At 41.3% G+C, this 25,427-nt stretch overlaps 1 protein-coding gene and 1 long non-coding RNA gene across 8 annotated transcripts in view; one reads left to right on the forward strand and one right to left on the reverse strand.

Moving 5' to 3' along the window:
* The window catches only part of shank3a (SH3 and multiple ankyrin repeat domains 3a), a 321,036-nt gene extending 295,723 nt beyond the window's left edge, over positions 1-25,313 (forward strand). For 2 of the 7 annotated variants that reach the window (XM_053678126.1, XM_053678127.1), the window contains 9 exons: positions 648-730; positions 4,769-4,893; positions 5,031-5,166; positions 9,165-9,245; positions 10,083-10,106; positions 10,425-10,549; positions 10,694-10,799; positions 11,014-13,492; positions 20,694-25,313. In XM_053678126.1, coding sequence (XP_053534101.1) covers positions 648-730; positions 4,769-4,893; positions 5,031-5,166; positions 9,165-9,245; positions 10,083-10,106; positions 10,425-10,549; positions 10,694-10,799; positions 11,014-13,492; positions 20,694-21,249 — 3,715 coding nt within the window. In that variant the 3' untranslated portion in view covers positions 21,250-25,313. Of the gene's footprint in view, positions 1-647; positions 731-4,768; positions 4,894-5,030; positions 5,167-9,164; positions 9,246-10,082; positions 10,107-10,424; positions 10,550-10,693; positions 10,800-11,013; positions 13,493-17,431; positions 17,472-17,696; positions 17,746-18,890; positions 18,932-20,693 lie in introns of all 7 variants that reach the window. The other 5 variants (XR_008393930.1, XR_008393928.1, XR_008393929.1 and 2 more) reach the window with 5 other exon arrangements.
* LOC108264611 (uncharacterized) lies at positions 9,191-19,404 on the reverse strand. Its single transcript, XR_001812466.3, has 3 exons — positions 19,355-19,404; positions 9,361-9,497; positions 9,191-9,241 (listed from the first exon to the last, which is right to left on the reverse strand). It is a non-coding gene; the product is annotated as an uncharacterized LOC108264611 (long non-coding RNA).
* Positions 25,314-25,427: the final 114 nt, after the last annotated feature.

The raw sequence follows: 25,427 nt of genomic DNA on the forward strand, positions 1-25,427 counted from the left end.
GTGCACTAATGCATCCAACTCTAGTCATCTCTGTACACCCAGACAGATGGCTGCTGATGGAGTTGAAAGGGGTGGGCTCTGTGCGTATGCCTGCAGGGTTTTATCCCAACCAAATGTCCCTATAATGATAGGAAAACATGACAGGATGCTTGGCTTTTGGCTGCTCATCATATATCTGTTTTAATAACAGTAGATTTAATTTAAATAGCTGAGGTTAAGGCTGGCTTTAAGGTTTACAAACTATTTAGCTACAGTAATGCACAAGGCAAGGTATGTACTACATAAAAGTAAGAGTGTGTGTGTGTGTGTGGAAATAAGGATTTGACCGGGGTGACTGCCCTTATATTTCAACTCTTGTTTTTAATAGTATAAAAAGGATGATTTTAGCATTTTGTCTAATCTCTTAATGCAGTAATGGAGCCTGCTGTGAAGTAGTGCAGTGGGTCTAAAAGTACCACCTGAGCATTTTTTTTTTTTTATCATATTGTCTTCCTCTCTAACACAGCTTTTATCCTGATTGGCTCATCAGCAGAAGAGCAGGAGGGATGTTTATCGACTTAAATTTTTGGACTTGACAGTACCTGTGGTTCTGCTGTGCAGTAATGGTGCTGGATTGTGATCTAAATGCCGTCCTCTCTCCTTGCCAGTGATTACATCATTGAGGAGAAAGATGCCATGCTGCAGAAGAAAGAGAACGAAGGTTTTGGTTTTGTCCTACGGGGAGCGAAAGGTAAGCATGACCAGAATCTACACTTATCAACCAGTCCTCAGGTCGCTGCTGGGCTGAATGACGCCTTCATTCATGGTAGTAGAATAGAAACTCAGCAAAATTTCAACCACAGTACAATGAAGCTGCTTATCACTCCAGGCTGCTTGTTGCTTGTTTGATTGACATGTAGAGTATACAACATGTGTTGCCATATCTAAAAATGTGTCAGACTCTTAGACACGCTGCTGCTTCGGTTTTTAGCTCTGAATCCTCGACTAAATTAATGGCCAGAATTTGCACACACTACCAGTCAAAAGATTAGACACACTCATTTTAGAATAATAATAAAGTCATCAAAATTCCAGAAATGTATTCTTGGCATTTTCTCAATCGAATTTCTTGAGGAATTTCCCTGAGATGCTTTTTAATCAGTATTAAAGGAGTTCACACCTATGCTGGACACTTATCGGCGGCTTTTCGGAATATTTCGCTCCGAGTCGGCCGTTTAATAAAAGCATTTTTTGTAAATAAAATGTTAGTTTTAGTCTAATGAAAGAAATGAATATGTTGGTACGATAATATTTTTGTCTACAACACCGACTTCGAACATTTAATCGTACACCTTCAGATCAAAAGGTTTTTAAGATCATGAGAAACATTCCAGTCAAGTGTTTCCAACCTTTTGACCGGTAGTGTGTAGATAAAGCGCAGTCTGGTATGGTGGCACAGTAGGTAGTGTAGATGCCTTGTCTGTTTGGAGATCTTTCTCATGATGATGATAATGAGACTTTATTGGTCACATATACATATACACAGTGAAATTCTTTTCTTCGCATACCCCAGCATGTCAGAGGGGTCAGGAGTCAGTGCGCAGGGTCAGCCATGACCCTGGATCAGAGAGGATTAAGGACCTTGCTCAAGGGCCCAACAGTGGGAGCTTGGCAGTGCTGGGTCTTGAACCCCCGACCTTCTGATCACCACTGCCCCCTAAAAACTGACCGTTCCTCCCAAAGACATGATGGATCGATTGGTGCCCCATTGATGGTGATTCGCCATGACACTAAATTTAACAAGCAGTCTCAGTTTCAGACACTCCACACATAGATCATATGATTTATAGTGTTTATGTACAGGAACTATCAGAATCTTGCAATTACATTCGCTGTCTGTATCGTTGTATGTATGCAGGTGGTGTTTTTTTTTTAACACTCCACTTTTGAACAACATTACAATGACAATATAAGAATATCCTTGTATTTAATATTAATTTGTGTGTTTCACTGCATCCAGTTTTTGCTGTTGCTGACACAGCATTCACCAAGCTGTGATTTTCTTCTCAATTTCCAATACATGAGCTCACAGATGCACGTGTCACTCTGATTGGCCATCCCTTCCATCTAAAGAGCTCCTGACGATACGTCAAACTCGTTTCTGTTGCGCCATCTGTGAGCCTCCATTGAATTTCACAATCACCTCACCGTACATGAAGATGGTCTGTGGCGGGTTACTCAGATGCACTCTTCCTCTTCCTGTAAAGGTTCATGAAAGCTACTGGAATCGAAAGCAGTAGCTAGAGTTCTGGCTTGCCAGGTCTGTAAATAATTGGACAGTGACTTCATTTTTGTTGTTTTGACTTTCTTCTCCAGCACGATAAATCTTCTATAGTACTGAGCTGAAGTAATGAAACCTGTCACTGTCCAGTCTGAACGTATATAATTACAGTATATGATTCACATGATTCTTCTGGTAACATGTTGCTGTAAATAAAGTTATAGTTACTCGATTACAGGAAGCAGTGAGCTTACACAGAACAGCAACAGATTTCTTCACACTTTCACAAGGTGACATTTGGATAGGAAGTCTGTGAGACTCCTAAGACCCAATTCCCACAGGAGGAAGAGAGAAAAATAACTGCAATTCCTCCCACAAGACGGCACTGCACAGGGGCACACCAGACAGGAGTGACTTTTTCTTTTCTTTTTTTCCTTTTTTAGCTAGGAGGAAAGGCAGAATAACATTTCCAACATAGGAAACAACACTGAATTTATGTTGTATTCTTCATCATTAGCATTCCACAAAAGTATCTTTTAATCTCTGATAAACAATCACAGCTTTCTGTGAGGTTTATAGGCAGATACGTATATTCTCAGGTTAGGGGTATGAAAATATACCCCCTAGGTGTATGTGTATAACAGTATATACTCACTGACCACTTTATTAGGAACACCTGTGGCCTCATTTATAAAACATTTAAATATATGTTAAAACATACATTATTATTATAATAAAATTCACATCAACGTAGCAAACTTATCAAAGGAAAAGTCGACTTGAAAAAGGTTGTAAAATAATGCAGATGTTCAACCTTGTATGTTGTACAAACTTTGCACAGTGTGCTGTAATTAGAAGAGCAGTGGGGGGAAAAAAGTTCTGGAGAACTGTGAATTGTCCTGACTTTTATGTATGTGGTATTTAAAATTCTTCTGTTTCCATAGCAACAAATTATAAGTCATGTAAAGTCTACAAATAATTTAAATAAAGATTGCTTTAAAACAAAATTAGTATGTAAATGGCAAATATCTAGGTCGACCTTCTGCATTGACAAGTTAGGCTGTACAAGACAGATGTTTTATATAAATAATAATAATAAATAAATAGCCTTTCTTGAGGACCTGACAAATCGAGCACTGAGAAGAGAACGCACCTCTCAAGACCACTTAGATTTTCTGATGATGAATGGCTTCTGAGCTGATATAAAACCCCTTTAAGTAGGCCTGTGCAACCAGTTAGTGGCAAGTCTGGAGTGGAGAAAGCACTGTGCCTTCTACCTTGGGGTTTCTGACTGCAGGTACATTTCAGCTATTGACTGCACTTCTTTTAATAGAACATCGAGTTTCAGACTATAATTTGTCTTAAATGAGCCATTACTTTCTGTGTGAGCCGGAAATTACTGATATGCAAATTAGCTAAATGCTGGGAGGAGCAGAGAACCTGGCTCACATGTGGTCAGTTGCATGAAAATGTTTCATTTATAGATCACTCTGTCATACAAGTAAGTTGTGAACGTATAGTATATACAACCGTACACTATTTTTTTTGTACATCATTCATGCGCAAATGCCGAGAGTTTGTCTTTAGTAGCATGAAATTGAAGGACAGTTCATGAATATGCATCAGAATCCTGTTCTTGGCTGACAGGACAAGACAGTTTGTATATAAAAATCACAGGAGATCATCAGTTACAGAAATACTCAAATCAGCCTGTTCTGATGTTTGATGTGACCAAGCTCCTGACCTGTATCGGGATGATTTTTATGCATTGAGCTGCTGCCACATGATTGGCTGGATGTTCAGGTGTACAGGTGTTCCTAATAAGGTGGACGGTGAGCGTAGAATAGTCAGTGCTGCATTATTCTTCAAAGACTATAAATTTGCATTACAAGACACGGACGGTTATATTGTGTTGCTATAAAAGGTTTACAGATCAGGCTTGGGCACGGAGCCATCTAAAGAGGAGTTTGGAGATAATGTAGACTGACCCTGAGAAGGTAGCACAATCCACCAATTTGTAAGGCCACTAATGCAGACTTTGCCTTACAAACATGCACAAATGTTCAAGGACATGCCAGGTGTCCTGAAGATCTCCTGCAGGGCCCCTCTGCGAAGCACTGCACTAGTCATAACTCTTAGAATATAACCACCAACAGGGGCTGAGAGTGTATGTGTGTGTAGAAGTGTGTGCCCCATCTTTGTGGTGGCATCATCATGGGTAGGTTGTTATGAGTTCCCAAAGCCATCTGTTACACACATGGTGTCAGGTTTTCCATTCGCTCCCTCTCTCTCTTTTTCTCTATCAGCTAATCGTTGCTTCAGACTGTCCCATCTTAATTAATGTACTGAGCCTCAACAATGCCCCAAACATCAGGACCATTGCTATAGCAACATGATCGGGATGTGTGTGCGTATGTGTATACACTAGATTCCCAGAGGCTGCTGTAACTGTACTAGCATTAAAAATCTTCTGTATGTGTGTGTGTGTGTGTGTGTGTGTGTGTGTAGCGGAGACACCCATTGAAGAGTTTACCCCCACACCTGCCTTCCCTGCACTGCAATACCTGGAGTCTGTTGACGTGGAGGGCGTGGCCTGGAGGTCGGGGCTAAGGACAGGTGACTTCCTCATTGAGGTAAGGTGACGATTATAATTCGGTACCTCTTTTCTTATAAAAGCATCATGGATGAGGAGCCACTTGATGGATGAGCCATGACAGCTGATGGAACCTGGAGAAGTTACATTGTAAGAACAATGATCTGGGTGTTGCAGGTGAACGGAGTGAACGTCGTGAAGGTGGGCCATAAGCAGGTGGTGTCTCTTATCCGGCAAGGCGGGAGCAATCTGCTGATGAAAGTGGTGTCGGTGACACGCAAACCAGAAACCGAAGATGTGGTCAGGAAAAAGGGTGAGACTTACTGCTGCTGTACATGTTCATGTGCTGTTCAAGCCGTGTGTTAGTGTGAGCGCACACACCCATGTGGAAACCTCTTACCCTGGATCCAAACAGTCAGAATATGTAACACACAAATCACTATACTTTGGTCACTATCAGGCATTCCTGACTCGAGTTTACTGCTGGTTGCCATGGTTTCCCTGACAGCACCCAGCTAGTCCACCGAATGTCTTCACATGCATGAGGATAGATGTATACAGCAACACACTATAACTTACATACAGAATTATCCCTACATCTCATAATACGCGATGTTAAAAAAAAGAAATTAAAATACTTGTATTGTAATTAATATGCTACGCACCAACAACCCATGCTCTGGCGTTGTCATGAGCCAAGTTCACACTTTTCATATATCATACACATTTGTCTTTTGACACTTTCATATGTGGAACCCTGACAGTAAGCATGTTTGAGCTGGGGGACTATAAAATAATCCTGACAGTTGTGGATTTACACCAAGTTCAAGCTGGGCAGCTGTTTAACAACAATGAACACCGTCAGTTGCCAGATTCAGAACACATACAGCCCTCATCCATATGATTACAGTATATACATTAAATTCCTAAAATAAATATTTATTCACCATTATTACCAATGCAGCCTGTTACATTCATAACTACTGGCACTTAAAACAGGCTATTCTACCACTGACCGGCTACAAGATATCCACCTGGACATACTGTTGTGTACAAAAAAATTACACATACAAGCTGTATGTGTACAAAAAAAAGCTGCCATAAAGCACTCATGACCTTCAGCTAACAGTCACAAGAATGATTTCCTTCTTATGTGATGTACATTCATATGTGCACAAATGTTAGCTTAGGAGCATTTAGACCATTGGTTGATTTAGACCATTTATTGACCATTATTTTGTCTATGTTAACAAGAGCGGAAAATCAGAATTTAATTTAAAAGACATAATCTTGGTCATTTATTTATAGAGGAAAATGATCCAATGTTACATATCTGTGAGTGGCAAAAGTGTGTGAACCTCTAGGATTAACATTTCATTTGAAGGTGAAATTAGAGTCAGGTTTTCAATCAGTGGGATGATCAGGTGTGAGTGAGCGCTGTGTTTTAGTTAAAGAACAGGGTTCTATAAAAGTCTGATCTTCACAACACATGTTTATGGAAGTGTATCAGGGCACGAACAAAGAAAATTTCTGAGGACTTCAGAAAAAGAGTTGTTGATGCTCATCTGGAAAAGGTTATAAAACCATCTCTAAAGTTTCTGGACTCCACAAATCCACAGTCAGACAGATTGTTTACAAATGGAGGAAATTCAAGACCATTGTTCCCCTCTACAGGAGTGGAGATCAACAAAGATCACTCCAAGAGCAAGACGTGTAATAGTCTGCGAGGTCATAAAGGAACCAGGGTAACTTCTAAACACTTAAAGGCCTCTCTCATACTTATGCCACTGACAGATATGTAACGTTGGATCATTTTCCTCAATAAATTAATGAATAAGTAGGATACATTTTGTCTCGTTTGTTTAATTGCGTTCTCTTTCCTCCACCGGTTACACACTGCAAAATCTCGCCGGAAGCAGTACGCCACCCGGGTATTTCTCGCCTACTGAGCATTCGGACATAATCCCCCTCTGGCGTACTGTTTTTCGCCTACTGCGTAGTAGGGTAGTATGTGATTTTGGACGCAGCCCTTGTCTCTGTAGAGTTAGCATAATGTTTAAAAAATGATCAAAATGATCAAAAGAGAGTTAACTCAATGAAGGACTGTAGTACTTGCATCACACCGAGGAACAGGACGGAGGAGTGACAGTGTTGCCTAACAAGTGTCATGTTGGAAGGGAGATTTGAATTGATGAGTGATTTTCTCTTGTAGCAACCAAGATGACTCAGCAGGCCTCATCCATATGTATACACACACACTGTTACTGACATCTAGTTTTATTACTATCCCACCCCCCACTTCTTTATCATCAAAGTCCCTTATGCTCTGGTAGTGCAAGGTGTTTCAGCTTTAATGTGATCTCATATAGGGAAAAAGAAAACGCGCCATTATAGTTTAATCGTTCGAAATTTGACGCAGTAGTGGTTTTGTGTCCTCCCTCCATTGATGTGACAGTATCTACTATTACTATCTACTACAGTAATCTATTCTGTATCCATGTCCACCATTTCCACTGCAACTCCCACACACTTCTGATCCATCTCTGACCTGTGTGTGTTTGTGGAGCCACACAGAACAAAACATCCAATAATGTTACCTGTACCAGGAGATTTTTGAGATTTTAGGCAAATATTTCTGCCTGTTGTATTATTTTTCTGCGATCACAAATCGCTTGATGGTACTTCGTTTGCAAACATACTCCTGAAGCATAATCTGCTGTGAGTATATTGAGATTCCTTGTGTTTAGAGCATTGATTATCTCATTACAATGGCACGTCAAGGGGTGGGATATATTACACAGGAATTTGATGTATTGGAAGCAGGAAAAATGGGCAAGCGTAAGGATCTGAGGGTCTTTGACAGGGGGAAAATTGTGATGGCTAGACAACTGGGTCAGAGCATCTCCAAAACGGCAGGTCTTGTAGGGTGTTCCCAGTATGCAGCGCTTAGTACCAACTGAAAGTGGTCTAAGGAAGGACAACTGGTGAACCGGCGACAGGGTCATGGGCGCCCACAGATTATTGACGTACGTGGTGAGTGAAGGCTAGCCCGTCTGGTCCGATCCCACAGAAGAGCTACTCTGTCCCACAGAAGAGCTTCAGAAACGTGTCAGAACACACAGTGCATCGCAGCTTGAGGTCTTGTGTAAGGCTTGTGGAGTCCATGCCTAGACAGGTCAGAGCTGTTTTAGCATCACTTGGGGGGCAGACACAATATTAGGCGGGTGGTTTTAATGTTATGGCTGATCAGTGTATAATGCCTACATAACTCGAAAAGCAGCTTTATTGTACCTCTGACATTACTGTGTGTTATTACTAAGGTTTAGGATGCATAGGGAGCTGCTGATTAAGACAACGTGCATGTGTTATATAACTATCAATTTAAGTTTTCGAATTACTTTACACTCTTTGTCATTGCTTGTGTCTCAGACCAACACAAACATACACACACACACACACACACACACACACACACACACACACACACACACATACACACAGTGATTCTCGCAGTTTAGCTGCATCAACCCAGGCCTTGCTCCTGCCAGAGTTGCCATGGTTACTACAATGAACGTTTGAATTAAGCATTGCATCAAGCCTTGGTATTTCTCTCCCTCTCTCGCTCTCTCTCTTTATCTTTTTTTCTCTTTTTTCTACTTTCCTCATTCTCTCTCTCTTTCTCTATCTCTGTTCCGTGAGGTTTCTGTTAGGAGCGAATAAGGAGCGGAGAAAGCAATGCATCTTTTCTTCTGGAACTTTGTATCCATTTTCTTGTCGTTCACTGCGTCTTCTCTAGCTTTGCCTTATTAGGGCTGTGTGTAGAGCGCAGTGTTGGCAGAGTTACCTCAGCATGAGCGCTGAGCTAAAGGCACATTCAGCTCAGAGAGAGGTAATGGGAGCGTCCAGAGGAAAGAAGGGAAGAACGAGAGAAGAGGAGTGACGAACAGAGAGAATGAAGGGATGTGAAAAGAGGAGTGTATCTGTTGGAATCGGTTGGAATGTGAGAGAGAGAGAGGTGGGGAATGGTATGGCTAGCAGTCAGACTCGCACGAGGGGCCTAGCTGAGTGACCTGTGTTGTGTTTTGTGTGTGTGTGTGTGTGAGAGAGAGAGAAAGAGAGAGAGCACAAGAGACATGAAGAAGTTTGCGTCAGAGCGCAGTGTGAATAAAGTGGCACGGACACAGAAGGTGTCAGGTCTGGCCGAGCCGAGCGAAATGAAGGTGCACAAGAAGCGCTGGCAGTTTCAGGTAGGAAACAGGTGGGTGGCAATGCGCCACTACTCCTCATCCTCTCCCTGCCTTTCATCCACAGCACCACCGCCACCCAAGAGAGCGCCCAGCACCACGCTCACGCCAAGGTCCAAGAGCATGACTGCTGAGCTTGAGGAGCTGGGTAAGACACACACACACATATGCAGACATATATACAACTACATATACATATATATGCACCTGCTTGTACACATTTGGAGGCAGTTTCCTCAAATCTCTAGCTATATCCGTCTTACTTTCCTCGCTTTCTGGCTTTCTTTCCCTTTCTCTCTCGTGCTGTTGTTTGCATGCTACACTGTGTCATCTTTCTCCCTCTGCCATTTGGGCTGTTCAAAACATCAGCTGTGTTTTCCACTCAATCTGTCCTCCTATTCTAACATACAGATAAAGACACACACATTGACACCCTTTCACAAAAATATAACAATGAATGAAAACATAATAAAATGTATGACTGTAGCAGTAATAAGATGCCATGCTGTTGGTTGTGATTTCGCATAGCTTCACTCAATGAATCACTTATTTTGAGTAATTTTTACTTCAAGAAGAACAGGCTTCATAAATGGGCGGGACTAAAACTGTTAGAATCCCTCCAAAAACAAAATCCACATGTACAGAATATTTCATTCACATGGCTTTACTGCTGCAGATGGTGTTTCTAAGGTCTAAGTGGAGTTACAGATTTAACTTTCAACCATGACTTCTCTACTTCGGGCAGCTTTTCCTGGTTTTATATACATTGCCTTTTTTGGTGTACATGCTGTAATTGGTCTACACATGCTAGTAATTGCCCTATAATTGTTTTAGAAAAGTATCTTACATCTGAAACATGACATTAGTATAATAATTCTCTGCAAATATGACCCATTGGGTTTATGTTATACTCTCCACTGCAATACTGACTATTGACTACTGTGAGAGTTTAATAGAATAGTGTTTTTCTTTATTCCATGCTAAGCATCTGCAAGGAGGAGACGAGGAGGTGAGTTATCATATTTGTGACATTGTTAAATTGTTTCGTTAGTGTTACTGCTCGCATCACGACTACTATCTCAAGAAACGACCACCCTTTTGAATGTCCGAAATGCAGTTCAAATGTGTTTATATCTCATGCTCGTTTATGAATCTCATGGCATGAATGAAAGACTGTCAGTTATTGTGCAGTGCTTATAAAACATTAACGTGTATAACAATGAATACGATGGCATGGCTGGCATCGTAATATTGCTGTAATATGTGTGTCTGTATGTGTTTATACTTTGGTGTGTGTGGGTGTGTGTGTGTGCATGCATTGGTACAGAAAGGCTAGATGAAATTTTGGCCTCTCAGGAGTCAGCAATGAGGCCGCAAGTGGAGACAGACTACAGAGCAGCCACGGTGAAGCAACGACCAACCAGCCGTCGAATTACACCAGCAGAAATCAGTGTGAGATACCATACAGACGTTTGCAATTATGCTACTAAGCTGTTTTCCATGACTTAGCATGAAAAACACTAGACTTTTTATTTTTATTTTTATAAGTTATGTAATTGTGCTCTAACAACTTTGTGCATATGTGTGCATGTGTAGTCTCTTTTTGAGCGGCAAGGTCTTGCTCTCCATGGTCCTCTTCACCCAGCACTGGAAAAAGCTCACATTCAGCTGCCCAAAGGCATGTCCAGAACCAAGTCCTTCGGTAAGCTTTCCTCTTTTACAGATTTTTGCATTTGTGTCTTGTCCACTAATATGGCGGGATTTGGTCGTCTCAGTACTGCCTTGATTCATTTCCGTTTATCACTAAATCAGTTTCTGTAATGTCAGACATAAGGGGAGAAGAGGATAACTGTTGAGACCAGTGGTCCAGTGTTTGCGGAAAAGTTCTTTTTGGTGCTCTGTCCTTTTCTGTACAGGAGCTACTGAGGAGGACCGGCTGTCTGCCCTGGCGGCAGAGCACAGGTTTCCACGGAGCTCCTCAATGACAGACACCCTGAGAGACAGTCACAGCATCCCACCTCCACCTCAGACAGCACCACCTCCTCCACCCTCACTTTACTACCTGGATATGGGTCCACCTCCACCTTTCTGCCCACCCCCTCCTCCGAGCCGTGTTCATGACCCCAGCCGCTCCAGCTTTAAACCGGGCTCAGAGACTCGACTGCATGGCCTACCACAAACCATGTCTGCTGAGCTGTATGAACCCCCTCGCCACAGTGCCCACATAGACCGACAGAAGAAGGCCCGTTCCATGATTCTCCTGCAAGACTCCCACCATTCTGTAGAGCCCACAGACATCCCACGGCCTGGCCAAGCCTCCACCCCACCAGAGAGAATCAAACGCAAAGGACGTGTTATTGACAACCCTTATGCTAACGTGGGCCAGTTCAGCATGGGCCTGTACACCCCATCACCCAGCAAGCCCCAGCGCAGGAAGAGCCCACTAGTAAAGCAGCTGCAGGTGGAGGATGCCCAAGAGCGAGCCTCGCTAGCACTGGCTTCAGTCCACTCCAGGGAACATTCACCCACAGGCCGACTGGCAGCTCACCATACTAGCAGGGCAGAGTATTACCAGCAGCAGCTACTACAGGAGCGCAGTCGAGCTCAAGCGGAGGGTCTACTGCAGGGCAAAGGCCATTTTGCTGCCGCAATTGCCGGTGCCATCAAGGACAGGGAGCAGCGTCTTGAGGAGCGGCGAAAATCCACAGTCTTCCTGTCTGTGGGCACCATGGAAGGCAGCTCAGCCCCACCACTGGAATCCCCCTTACTAACACAGTCTCATTCTGTTGATGAACGCCTGCTCACCAGTGAGCTTGCTCAGCTGCCTCCACCCGCCCTGGCACTGCGACCCTCTCAAAGTGGCACAACATTCATCCACCCATTGACTGGGAAACCCCTTGACCCCAACTCCCCTTTGGCACTTGCGCTGGCCGCAAGGGAACGGGCTTTAACTTCCCAGAGCCAATCCCCTGCTAGCAGCCCTGAGCCTAGGACTAAGCATGAGGCTGCTGGTGGAGTGCTGTTTATGGACACCCAGACCAAAGAGGCTGAGGGCGAGAGGGATCTTGCATCACGCTCCTTTTCCCCTGGAGAAAAAAGGAGCTACACATCCACCCCCACTAGCAAGATCTCATGGGGGACCCCAAAAACCACAAGAAAGGAAACAGAGACGGGAACAGAGAAGAAAGAGGAGCGAAAAGTAGAAGACAAGAAGAGCATGATCATCAGTATCATGGACACATCGCAGCATAAGACTGCTGGGCTTATTATGGTTCATGCAACTAGTAATGGACAGGCAGTAGGACTGGGCCCAGAACATGTTTCCCCTCCTCCCAAAGGCATCATTTCAGAGAGCTCAAAGCCCACATTAGCTGAAATCAAGCGGACCAAGTCTCCCAGCCCAGAAGCATCCTCCACACCAACTCCAACCCCTGCCACACCCTCAACCCCCCAAGCACCCACTAGTCCTTCCTCAGATAAAACAGCCCAGGCATCCTCTAGCCCATCTTCAGATAAAACTCTGGCCCAGGGAAGCTCAGAGGAAGATGTGGAGCCCTACTCTGTTACCTTACCACCTGCCATGCTGTCCTCTAGTGATGAGGAGACACGGGAGGAACTGCGCAAAATTGGTGTGGTTCCTCCACCAGATGAATTTGCAAATGGTCTCCTAGTGAAGGCACCTGCAGCTTCTGCTGCACCTTCAACAGCCAAGCTAGTGACCCCCTCAGAACCATCCTCAGTCACAGGTCCCACCCCTCCAACCGCAGCCGCAACAGCAGCACAGGCCCCTGCCACCAGCGGCCCACCAGCATCCTCAGGGAAGCCATCTGAACCCCACCTGGGCCCAGAGTCTGCTGCTGATTCTGGAGTAGAGGAAGTGGACACTCGCAGCTCCAGTGATCACCATCTGGAGACCACAAGTACCATCTCCACTGTCTCCAGCATGTCCACCCTATCCTCAGAGAGTGGCGAGCCCACTGACACCTACACGTCCCATGCCGACGGCCAGACCTTCATCCTTGATAAGCCGCCAGTGCCTCCAAAGCCAAAGCTCAAGTCTCAGCTCACCAAGGGCCCAGTAACGTTCAGGGACCCCCTGCTCAAACAGTCCTCGGATAGTGAGCTGCTCTCACAACAGCACGCAGCAGCACTGGCTGCTGCCACGGGGACCTCGGGCCCAACAAGACCCCGCTACCTCTTCCACAGACGCTCCAAGCTATGGGGGGACCCCATAGAACCCCGCCCGCTTGCAGGCGCAGAGGAAGGCAAACCCACTGTGATAAGTGAGCTCAGCTCCAGACTGCAGCAGCTCAACAAGGATACATGCTCACTTGGTGAAGAACCACTCATAGGCTCACTCGACCCTGGACGAAAGTCACCTGTGGCTGGTGCCAGGTGAGTAGTGAGCCACTCACTGCTCAAATTCACACTGATCACTTAGTTTAGTTTTTTTTGTTTTTGTTTTTGTTTTGTTTTTTGCCCTGAAGCATTCCCATGACCATCCCGCAACTCACCAGTTATTATGTTACTGTGCAGCAACAGTTTGCTTGAGTGTGATTTTTGCTTGTTTGGGCATTTAAAAATTAAACAGAAAAGTGTAAAGGGTTAATTGAATAAATTGTATACATACTTTTTGTGATTGTTTTTGTGATTATAATGCTTATTAAATATGAGTTATATTTAACTGGCATGACTTGACTGGACTTTGACTGGACAAAGGCTCATGACCGGGGTGGAAAAAGTACTAATAAATTATACTTAAATTAAAATAGAGATAATGTGCCAAAATCTTACTTAATTAAAAAATGGAAATATTCAACCAAAAATGTAATAATGTGAAAATCTAAAGGTACTATTAAAATAAATCTGTTAGAAGATTTTTTTTATTTATTTATTTATTTTGGTCATTTTAAAGCAGCTATAACATTTTTCTTAAACACATTATCCAATCTTTAAGTTTGCTGGTGACTAACACAATTTCCTGTCCCCTTCATACCACTAGCAAAGAAATCAGGCTAACTTAGTTAAATATAGCTAGTGAATGAATACAAATTAGTGAAACTTTCCTCAACATGCTTTTTCAAATGAGATGGAGTTCGTGCCTTCTAGGGACACAAAGGAGATACCTCAATTTATAGGAGTCTTTGCTTACTCCAGTATATTGATAATACTGCAGTATAATACTGCAGTGTCATGGATTATCCGTATTCAGATGCACATAGTTAGCTATAGCACTAACTATGAGTTTTTTTCTACATTGATGTAATTTAATTCTGTAATTTAATTGGATGCTCAACTGAAATGTAAATAATATGTATGAGCCATTTTTATTGCTATAATTGAACATGTTCAAGTTCAGTAAGACTCAAGTAAAATATAATCACTTGAAAATAATACTTAAGTATTGTAACTAAGTACAGTTACCCAAGTATTTTCCACTCCTGCTCATGACATCTGGCTTTCAGTATAAGATAATACCCAATGCAGTGTCTCAATATAAGAAAATAATGAACAAGGAGGAGGTGAAGTTCTTCTGATATCAGGACACTTCAGCTGACATTATTTTGCTTACAAGGATATAATAAAAGGATTTTGTTTTGCTTCTTCATAACTGTTATTTGAAATAGCAAAATTGTTTTTTTTATTATTATTATTATTAATTAATTAATTCATTCATTCATTCATTTATTTATTTATGTTTTTAGTTCCAGTGGTTTCTATGGTCACTTCCACGCACTGTAGCCATATGCTACAAACATAAACTGTTCCATTTTGTCAATTCATAAAGTCCAATCTACAGTGCATGGCCTTTATGCCTCTGCTGACAAGATTGTGAACCAAGTACAAAGCTAGATATGTCGGCTCCATTGGTACTGTTAGAGTTACAGCATTCCTGATGAAATGTGTTCAATTCCTCCATGAGGCAAATATTTATCAATTAGATATGGTTGAATTTCTAACATATAACATTGGTATAACATTGAATTGGAAAATCCTACATCACATGCAGTCTATGTTATTTATGCATTCCTATTTGAAACCATTTGTAAACTTTACTTTTGTGAACTTTTGTTCATATTTGATTTTTGACTGCCAGATGTCTTGTGGGAGGTTTTTGTTGTTTTTGTCTTAGCACTCTTACTGCTCATCTCCCATCCGGCCTTTTAGTATTCGACATGATTAATTCTAGTGATCAGAGAGTAGACCCTAAAAGGTGTCTCAAATTCAAACACTAATTACTATGACTGCGCCTAGTGGGCTGCCAGGTATATTGGCACCCTTGGTAAATATGAGCAAAGAAGGTTGTGAAAAATTGTCTTTATTGTTTAACCTTTTAATGTTTTGTTAAAAAAAAATTCACAAAAATTCTCTGCTTTCATGGATATCAAACAATTGCATAACAGTTCTGAGTCTTCTCCTATAATGCCTGATGAGATTGGAGAATACATGGCGAGGGATCTGAGACCATTCCTCCATACAGAATCTCTCCAGATCCTTTACATTTGGAGGTCCATTCTGGTGGACTCTCCTCTTTGGTTCACCCCACAGGTTTTCTATGGGTTTGAAATCAGGGGACTGGGATGGCCATGGCAGGACCTTGATTTTGTGGTCAGTAAACCATTTTTGTGTTGATTTTGATGGATGTTTTGAATCATTGTTTTGGATGTTTGATAGAGTCCATGATGTCATGTATCCTAACAACATGTCCAGGTCCTCTGGCTGAAAAACAGCCCCAAAACATTAAAGATCCACCACCATATTTAACTGTGGGCATGGGGTACTTTTCTATATGGCTACCTCTCTGTGTGCACCAAAACCACCTCTGGTGTTTATTGCCAAAAATCTCTACTTTGGTTTCATCTGACCATAGAACCCGATCCCATTTGAAGTTCCAATAGAGTCTGGCATACTGAAGACACTTGACTTTGTTTTTGCATGAGAGTAGAGGCTTTTTCCTTGAAACCCTTCCAAACAACTTGTGGTGATGTAGGAGACTTCGGATTGTAGTTTTCGAGACTTTCTGACCCTAAGACGCAACAAACTTCTGCAATTCTGCCTTCTTTGCTCATATTTATCAAGGATGGCAATATTAGTGGAAGGCACTGTACGTGTGACAGATGAAGAATTACAATTACAAAGATCTGTGCATTATCATTTGTCATTTGATATTGCCTTAGCTATTTCTTAGTGATGTTAGCACATCAGTCTGATCCCATTTTTGTCTCTAAGGTATTACAGCTGCTTTAAAAACATACATGCTATGAGAATTGGGATTTGCATTCATTATAACTACAAAAGCCTAGATTTGACATAAATAGCATTCATCCAAATATAACAGACTCACTGATGTGGAAACTGTACTGTGCTGCAATGGCCTTCAGTGGTTCTCAGCCATGGTCCTGTCCACTCATGATTAACCTGTTCATTAGCTGATTAATTGGATCCAAGTATGTTAGAGGATGGAAAACCACCAAATATGCAATTTTACTCTTGGATCTGGGTTGAGAACCACTTTATTAAGTACCTCTGTAAATTTGGCTCACCATATAAAAAAATGAACATTTTTATGCTGTGTTTTGCTGATTTATTTATTTAATTTTATTTGCTGTATCTGCATTCACTTCCTCATTCACTATTCCTACAGACTGTTCTATACATGGCAGCTGTGAGAGAGACACTGGACTGAATTCAGAAAAACTCCAGAAACACAACATTGTGCCCTGGCATTACATAAACAATCCCAACTTTACTAATGACCTCAACCTTTAACCCAAAAATATATACTTGATCCATTAAAAAATGTAAAAAAAAAAAAAAAAAATGCAACACTAACTCATACCTTCTGGATTTAGTGCTCATTAAACAACATGCTTTCTATTTTGATGTATAGACAAAGTTGGCTGCTCTATAATTACCCTGACATAAATTTCAAGCTAAAAGGAATCGCTATGTATTGTGGTACTTAGTGCAGAAGTAATGTGCATGGGTTGTACACTGGATTTATGGTGAACTATGGATAATAATATGGTGCACTATCCAGAGAATATCATTTTTACAAAGAGAATTTGGGCAACACTATAAAATGGCTGCACCCTATGCAGTGCACTATATGGTGAAGAGGAAATTATTTCAGACACAGCATAAATGTACAAACACTGGATGACTGTTGGCTATAGACTGAAATTGAACCTTCATAATATCTCAAATATCAAACCAGCACAAACACGTTATTGGGTTTTTATTTTTATATGGTGTGCTAACATTACAGAGTGACTCGTGCTGCTCAGGATACAACATACCCTAATGTTCAAATTGTTTTATCTCATTGAAAAGTTTGGAGCTTCAGACGTGTTTCAACGCGTGACAGTTGCTGGTAAGTTAATGAGACGTGATAGTCTGTAGCTTTAGAACCTGTAGACCACCAGTGTAGGACCTGTAGAGAAAATCCCCAAAGCAGATCCTAGGTAGAGACTAATTCGCTAATTGAGTACGTAACAGTCAAAGATTAAAAATATGTGTGTTTTCTTTTTAAAGCACAGCCTATGTTGTTTTCTGCTAATATACTGAAATGCAACTGAAGCCCTTTATATTTCTACAGATGTGACAAGGACATGGAAGAGACTAAACCTTAGCTTTTAGCCACTAGGGTAAATCCAACCTCATTATTATTCTTTTCTCATTTCAAATAACTTATCCACTAATCCCACATTAATGGAATAACCCTGCTGACACTGTGGTTTTAGTAATCACGTCCTCCAGGTCTCTGTTGCCTCCTGGACACTTCACAAACATCTAATCATGATTGAGCTTGGATTGTGTAGGTAAGATGAACAGTGTGCTCTCATGATGCACATTGTTCCTGCCCATAACTTTTGTGTGGGCTAGTGGACAAGGGAAAGGGGATAGATAGTAGATGCTGTTCTGTCCCTCACTGTGGAGTGTGTACATGGTAACAGAGCACCAGGAGGTGTGTATGATATCACCCTCTGATCTCTCTTGAGTGATTCTTTACTTCTTCTACTGACCCAATTCCTCGTTTCTCTCAGTACACAAATCAACACTCTAACGTCAACTACTTGTTCCACTGTTTAAAATCAGTATTAATAATGAATAAATAATAATATACACCCGTGATTTCAGAGGGCCAGACACATGTAGGTAAATTTTGTGATGTCTTTTCTTCATCAGCATCAATCAGTTATTTCCTTACTGTACAGTGTACACGGTGTTCCTCTTGTGTTACTGTCCTCTTTGCTTCTCTCTCTCACTCACTCGTATCTAGCACAGCGCTTGTTCACAGTGGGATTTGGGATACGTTTTGTGTTCATGCTGAACTCCGATCTGCAGCTCTTTGAATCATTCCTAACTCTTCTACTGTCACCGCTCGAGCTTCGCTCTGGGAAAATGCTGCTCTCATATTTGTAATATGCCTTGTACATTTATTCGTTATTATGCCTTTTTTTTTTTAATCACAATGGCACCTGGCCCTAGATGCATGTATAGAAAAAAAAAAAAGTTTAAGGTTATGTAATATAAACCATTTAGACAGACCATATAACAGAATTCTCAGTGAGGAGATGGAGTCTGGGGCCAGCTGCTGATTCGTCTCATAGCTTTTATTTGGTTGACATTTTTAATGTGAAGTGCCTGTCTGTTTCTGCTCTCTCATGGACTGATGCTAACCAATCGCTCTTTGTTTGTCATTGCCTCTGTCTCACTCTCTTTTTGTCTCTCTCTCTGTCTGTCTCTCTCTCACTCACTCTCTCTCTGCATGCCACGCTGCTCTGTCTAGAACTGAATCTGAGGCTAAGCCCCGGAGGGCCGGGCACCTGTGTAAGTGCGCATGCATCACCTCATCTTCTTGTCTTTCTTTCTCTCGCCCTTGGAGGCCCACCGTTAACTGAACTCCTCCTCTTTCTCCATCCATGTCTCACTGGCTACTCACCTCACTTCATCCTACATGTTCATGTCTACTCTCACGATTCAGATAATGCGTCGGAGATTAAGGATAAATGAACAATATCTCAGCGTCCTGTCACATTTAGTTGCCACATTGTACTTAACACTTGGTCCTTTGATATACTGGAGAAGCAGCTACATTTCAGCGTGAGACAGAATTAAAGAATGAGGTTCAGACTTCTGTGGAATTATATTTTAAGCAATAAGGGGTGTTCGGTAATAACAGACGGACAATACATGCATGTAGTGATTAGTCATAAGGGGGCCACATTTGTTGTGTGACAGTTACAGACTCACTCTATTTATTTGGGGACCGTGTGTTCAGTAATATGAAGGCTGAGCTTGCCATCCTCCTCCTACTACTCTTCCTCCTACTCTTCCTCGCTTTGCTTTCTCTCTCTCTCTCTCTCTGTCTCTCTCTCTCGGCTTTATCCTCAGTCAGACGGACAGGTCTGTGGGCTGCTTTGCTGATGCATGTCATGTTTGCTCAATTGTCTCAAAAGAAAAGACAAAAAGAACTGAATTTTAATATTATTATTTCATGCAAATAACAATATGCATTTCGAATATATATATATATATATTTTATGTACATATATTTTATTGATTTATTTACTTGCATCCTCACATCCCATTTAAAATGGAATTTTCAGCGCTTGATTCAAGAGACTTAAATAAGAGAACTTTTTTTTTTATTATTATTAAACATTAATTTCATGCTTACTACACTCAAATTCAGATCCTTTTGTCTACTTTTCCATACAGCGTATACATATTTTCATGTGTAGACGACACACACCGAGTTGCCAGTTTATTCATTCTCATTGGCCACACTCACTCTTTTTGACCATTTTATCAGGTCTCACATCTCATCTATAACATTGTGATCTAATCAGTATAAGTTGTAAATCTCACTTTTATGCCAATGAGGTAAACTGTTCTTCACGTTACTTTTAACAAAATTATTAAAGGAGTAGTAAAGAAAGTATATCAGTATAACATACTGTAGAAGCAGATGGATTTCACTTAAATATTTTTGTTAATATTTTACTCTTTAGAAAAGAGTACCACTGATTCATCTGACCTCTTAAAATTGAAACAAATGCCAGTACCTGATTGTTCAAGCACTGATAAACATTGAAAAGACAATGCTTGCAGCTTTACTTTTAATGAGCATCTGAAATAGTTTTTAATTGTCCTTTGGGACAGCGAGAGTCAATCTAGCATCAGCCTTATGAGCTTAAAAGGATGTCCAAAGCTGTGAGATGGTAAATGATGTTTTTGGATTTCGCTGGGTATTCAGTTTTCTTGGCATTTCTATAGCGACTCACTCTTTCTGTTCTGAACTCTGTAGTACACTTGCTTACGTTCCAGCTAAACGCATTAATAAAACATCACACTAACACACTGTTAATGCGTTTACCGTGTCTCTGGCTAACTTAATGAAGTGTTGCTGACTTCAAATAACTGATTCTAACTGAGGATTCATGAATGGAGGTTGATGCATGCTGCAGGAAGGAGCCACTACAAATTAAAGTAGAAAAGAATAAACTCATTGGGCTCTTTCCAGTGTTACTTCACAGAATCCTCACTTTATGCTCGTTTTTCTTTTTTATCCCATTTCTCTATCTTTCAGACTCTTCAGCAGTCTAGGGGAGCTCCACACCATCTCTCAGAGAAGTTACGGCACCACTTACACCATCCGACCAGGCAGCCGATACCCAATGACCCGTCGGACACCCAGCCCTGGCTCTGCTTCCCCAGATCGTTCAGATCCACTCGGACCCATCCGAGGCTTCGGCCTGGCTACCTCGCCCACCGCGGCCCCCACCATCCTAAAATCCTCCAGCCTCAGCCTGCCCCATGAGCCGAAGGAAGTGCGCTTCGTCATGAGGAGCTCAAGCGCCAGGAGCCGCTCACCCTCACCTGGACATTCCCCCAGTGTGCCCTCGCCACTCCTTACACTGCGCCCCTTCCATCAGAAACCCCTTCACCTGTGGAACAAGTATGATGTGGGTGACTGGCTTGCCAGCATTAATCTGGCTGAGCACTGTGAGCGCTTCCACGAGCACGAGATTGAGGGCTCCCATCTCCCAGCCCTCACTAAGGAGGACTTTGCCGAGCTGGGTGTGACACGTGTAGGCCATCGTATGAACATTGAGCGTGCCCTAAAGCAGCTGCTGGAAAGGTGACCCCCCTCAACCCGCTCTGTCTGTAGCTAGTCTCATCACTAAAATTCTTTATTTTTCTTGTTATTGTTGATTTGTCTTTTCTTATTTAATTCCTGAGTTATCATTATTGGTTCCATGGGAGTAAGCCCAACTTATTTAGTAGCAAATTTGCCCCAAATCCCTCCCCATCACACCATCAGCAGCCAATTAGCCAGGTTTGTAACAGGGCTGTGAAATGCATAAACATATAGAAGCACCATTTCAGTGAAAGGTTGACTTGCATTATTTGGTTTTCTCTCCTCTCCAACCACTTTCCCTCTCTTCCTATACCCTTGCCCTACTGGGAAAACCCTAGCTGCCCTATATCTTACAAAAGAAAGGAGGGATGATGTTGGATGAGGGAAGCTGAGTTGCCTTTCTGAATATTTTTGTATTGGATGAGCAGAGTGGGTGTGGCTGGGTTGTCTCTACCTTCCGCCTGCCCTCTTCTGGCTGAGGGACATATTACACGTGGAGAATGTTAAACCAACACTAGTGGCTTTTTTTTTTTCATAATCAGACTTTTCCTTTGGGGGACCAAAAGGAATGTGACGTTAAATAGGATATCTCAATGTATTTACATAGCTTTGAAAAGAAAAAAAAAAAAGGAGAGAGGCAGAAAACAGACAAGATGAACTGTGCACAACTGCACTAGTCTCTCCCCCTTAGATGATGTGAATCCCATCAATAATTTATTCATTTATACCAATTATATACATATATATATATTTGAAAAGTATATAGATATATGAATATAACATTTTGTCATAAATATAAAACTTATATATGGTATTCTATTTAAAGACACTGTCGATTTTTTCCTAATGTTCATCCTTTTATGGACTGTAGCATGAAAGTCACATGATACAGTGTGACAGCTATCAGATTTGTTAACAGTGACTTGTACCATGCGCGTTTATTTTATTTTGTTTTCCCCCTTACATGGGTTTATTGTGGTTTAACAAAACTTGGTCTTCCGTCTACAATTATGGCAGCCCACAGTGGACAGTGTGTGTGACTGACCCCCATCTCACACACAAATACACACTGCAAAGTACTTGACATCTCTGTCACGCTGTTAACAGCTCTTCATGCACTTACACACATTAAAACTCCTCCATATCAAATTTTATTCAAACTCTAAACCATCTTTAATTTGGTGAATTAGAAATGAGCTGTGCAATAAAAGAGTGCGTGTGTGTGTGTGTATTTGCGTGTGCTACGATGGGGCCACCGTGGGACAAGTTGTGTGTTTCCCATACACAGTAGCTCAGCTGTGTGCTACTGGGAGGTGTTGAACAACTAAAAAAAAAAAAAGAAGACAGACTCTATAATTGTAAGAGATTTTCTGTGCCACTACACAGGGGCTTGTGTGGCTCAGGAGCTCTTCAACTCTAAGCACTGACGCATTTGGGCAGTTCATTTGGATTTATTGTTTATTTGTTTTTATTGGTTTTCTGTTAAGCCCCATAGTATGTGGATTTTGTAGCTTGTGAAATATAATGCTTAGAATAATTTTTATCAATTAACTTAGAATGAATTTTAGAATGACTAAAAGGGTTAAGCTGAAAAAACAAAACAAAACAAAAAAAAAAAACAACGGTCCTTTCCAAACTGTATATATGGACAAATTATGAATTATTAGGTTTTTTTTATATATCAATCACAAGCAATGTATATATGATAGTTTTCATATAAATTTTTAAAAATTCAAAAAATATATAGATCTATATATGAATGTTTGGCATATATGCATAGTTAACCACCTGTGGAAAAAGGTGAAAAGATTTTATTCTTTGTATGGACCGAGTTTGGGGATGATTTGCACAAAACAAGGTGCTAGCATTCAAGCCATCCATTCTCACGTGTCTGTGTCTGCACTTTCCTCCATCACTCCATCCTCTCGCAAAGAAATCGCATCTGATATCTGTTTAACACAAACTACAAGGAAGAAGGTGAGGGATCTGAATACAAACTGGCAAACGTGCATACAGTGGACAACAGTCTGTATCTCTGCTATTAAGAGCCCACGCTGAACACACACTGAAGTAGTGAATACATCTGTACTCACTATCTATATGCAGCCAAGGAGAACTGTTCTTTCGCAGAACCAGTTCATCTTTCCAATGAAGCTTTTTGGAGCCATGCCCCTTGCACCAAGAAAGAACACTGTGTTGTAAGACCTCTTTTCTAGCGGCTGTATCATTTCAGAGTCACCACCACCACCACCATATTGGCTGAGTCCAGATCTAAACCTCAGCTCCTTCCGCTGTGCCCTTCTAGCAGACAGGCCCGAGTGACGACTGGCTTTGTGACAGTCATTAATCCAGCCTCGCTTCCAGAAGGTGCTCGGTTATCTTTGAAAGACTTGGAAATAGGGATATTTGACTATTACAAGGCTTGAGAAGGGAAAGCAACAAGCTGGTTTCAGTCTCAGATGCTTCATCCATGGCTAAAGCTTCAGAATTTTGAGGGCTGATTGTTCATTGCACCTTGGTTTATACACATTTCAGTGTGCAAGTCTTCAACAGGAGCAAACTAAAACATGCCTTTAAAAGTTATTCAAGAGTTTAGTTTGAAGTAGATGCGAGTAAACAAGATGATCTCACATTTTCTGGTGGACTATGAGAGAAGCTCTATTGGTTGGTTGGTTGCAATGTCAGGCAAATGACCTGTTTCTCTGTAAGTAGGCGGTTCTTCTGCACACTTAGTGAAGAGACGTCCCAGACTCTCTAGCATATACTAGTAGGATGGCTTGTGAGACTAGGAACAACCAAACCTCATGTTTTTAAAACAATAGGAATCTATCAGAGAAGTTTATTTTTTAAAAAAAGGGAATCCAGGGAATTTAAACTCTTGTCTTAAAACTCCCCACTAAATGAATTCACCTACACTGAGAGTGGAGTGAGCAGTGAACAAACGTACAGAAATTCAATTCATGTAATGCCACCATACTGCATAAATATGCAACTTAACGCTAGAATGGCACCATGGAAAATTAGGTTTAGAATCAGGACCCTGAGAAAACTGTGACTTACATTCATGTTCTACACTGCAGATCATCATTGAGCCTCTATGAGACTTGAAAATATGCATTAACATTGATTCGATTGAATTTAATCCTAGCATTTACTCATTTTATGGTTGTTGTTTTTTTTTTTAGATCAGTACTTTCAATCTGGACACGCAATTAAAAGCAAGATGTACAATGTTTGGCGTATGATTGTCTCATACAGCGCTCTTTCTCAGAGCGAGAGATGATTAGTGTCTGTAATTGATGTAGTTCAGCTCATCTCTGGCGCTCTGAGCCTTTGTGTCACAATCGCCATTAATCTCCCTGTTTTATTGGTCTGCTATATTCATATACCATCACTCTTCTCATCCCCGTTCCCAATTCTGGAATATTTACTTTTGTGTTTGTGTCGATATGAAGTGCTTAGTAATTAAAACGTGAAGGATTAAAAGAAAAAAAATATATAACAATGTGCCAAAAAGTGATTAGTTTTTAGCTATTCATTGACACTAGTTCTGTTGAGATTTAAAGCTGTTAGAATCAGCACTATGGTGCCACCTCCTGGAAATCTTGAGAACTCCAGACATTTCCTATCATGCTTAATGCACTTTTTTCTTCTTTTTTTTTCTTACTCAGTTAGACATCAGATACACTTTTATGTTTTGTAGAATGTTACTCTAACTTGTAATTGATCTAGTTTATGGGCTTTTCATGTGGTTTGAATATGGGTTTTGTTTCGGCTTAACTCCAGTAAGCCTTTGAGTGCGTGACTGCATTAGATAGCTACCTTTAAAAGCCTTCTCCCTTCCTCTTCAGTGATGCGCCTCAGATACTACACAAATTTGATCCTCTTAAAAGAAGAGAGAGAGAGAGAGAGAGAATGGCAATGATTTCTTTGTAACTTTACTATATTTAAACAGGATCAGTTGGGGTAAATGTTAAATAAACTTACATCATTAACATTACCATGCTCTGTAGAGTTGTCACTCGTTTCCTGACCAACAAAAGCACAATAAAAATGGCAAGAAATGCACTGGTTATCTTTTTTTTTTTTTTCTTGTGCCTTTATCATACTCTGAGGAATTTATTTTTTAATGTCTGTGAGTGTGTGTGTGTGTGTGTCAATTCCAGGTAACAAGTCATTAGA

The sequence above is a fragment of the Ictalurus punctatus genome, chromosome 4 (assembly GCF_001660625.3).
Source record: "Ictalurus punctatus breed USDA103 chromosome 4, Coco_2.0, whole genome shotgun sequence".
NCBI lineage: Eukaryota > Metazoa > Chordata > Actinopteri > Siluriformes > Ictaluridae > Ictalurus > Ictalurus punctatus.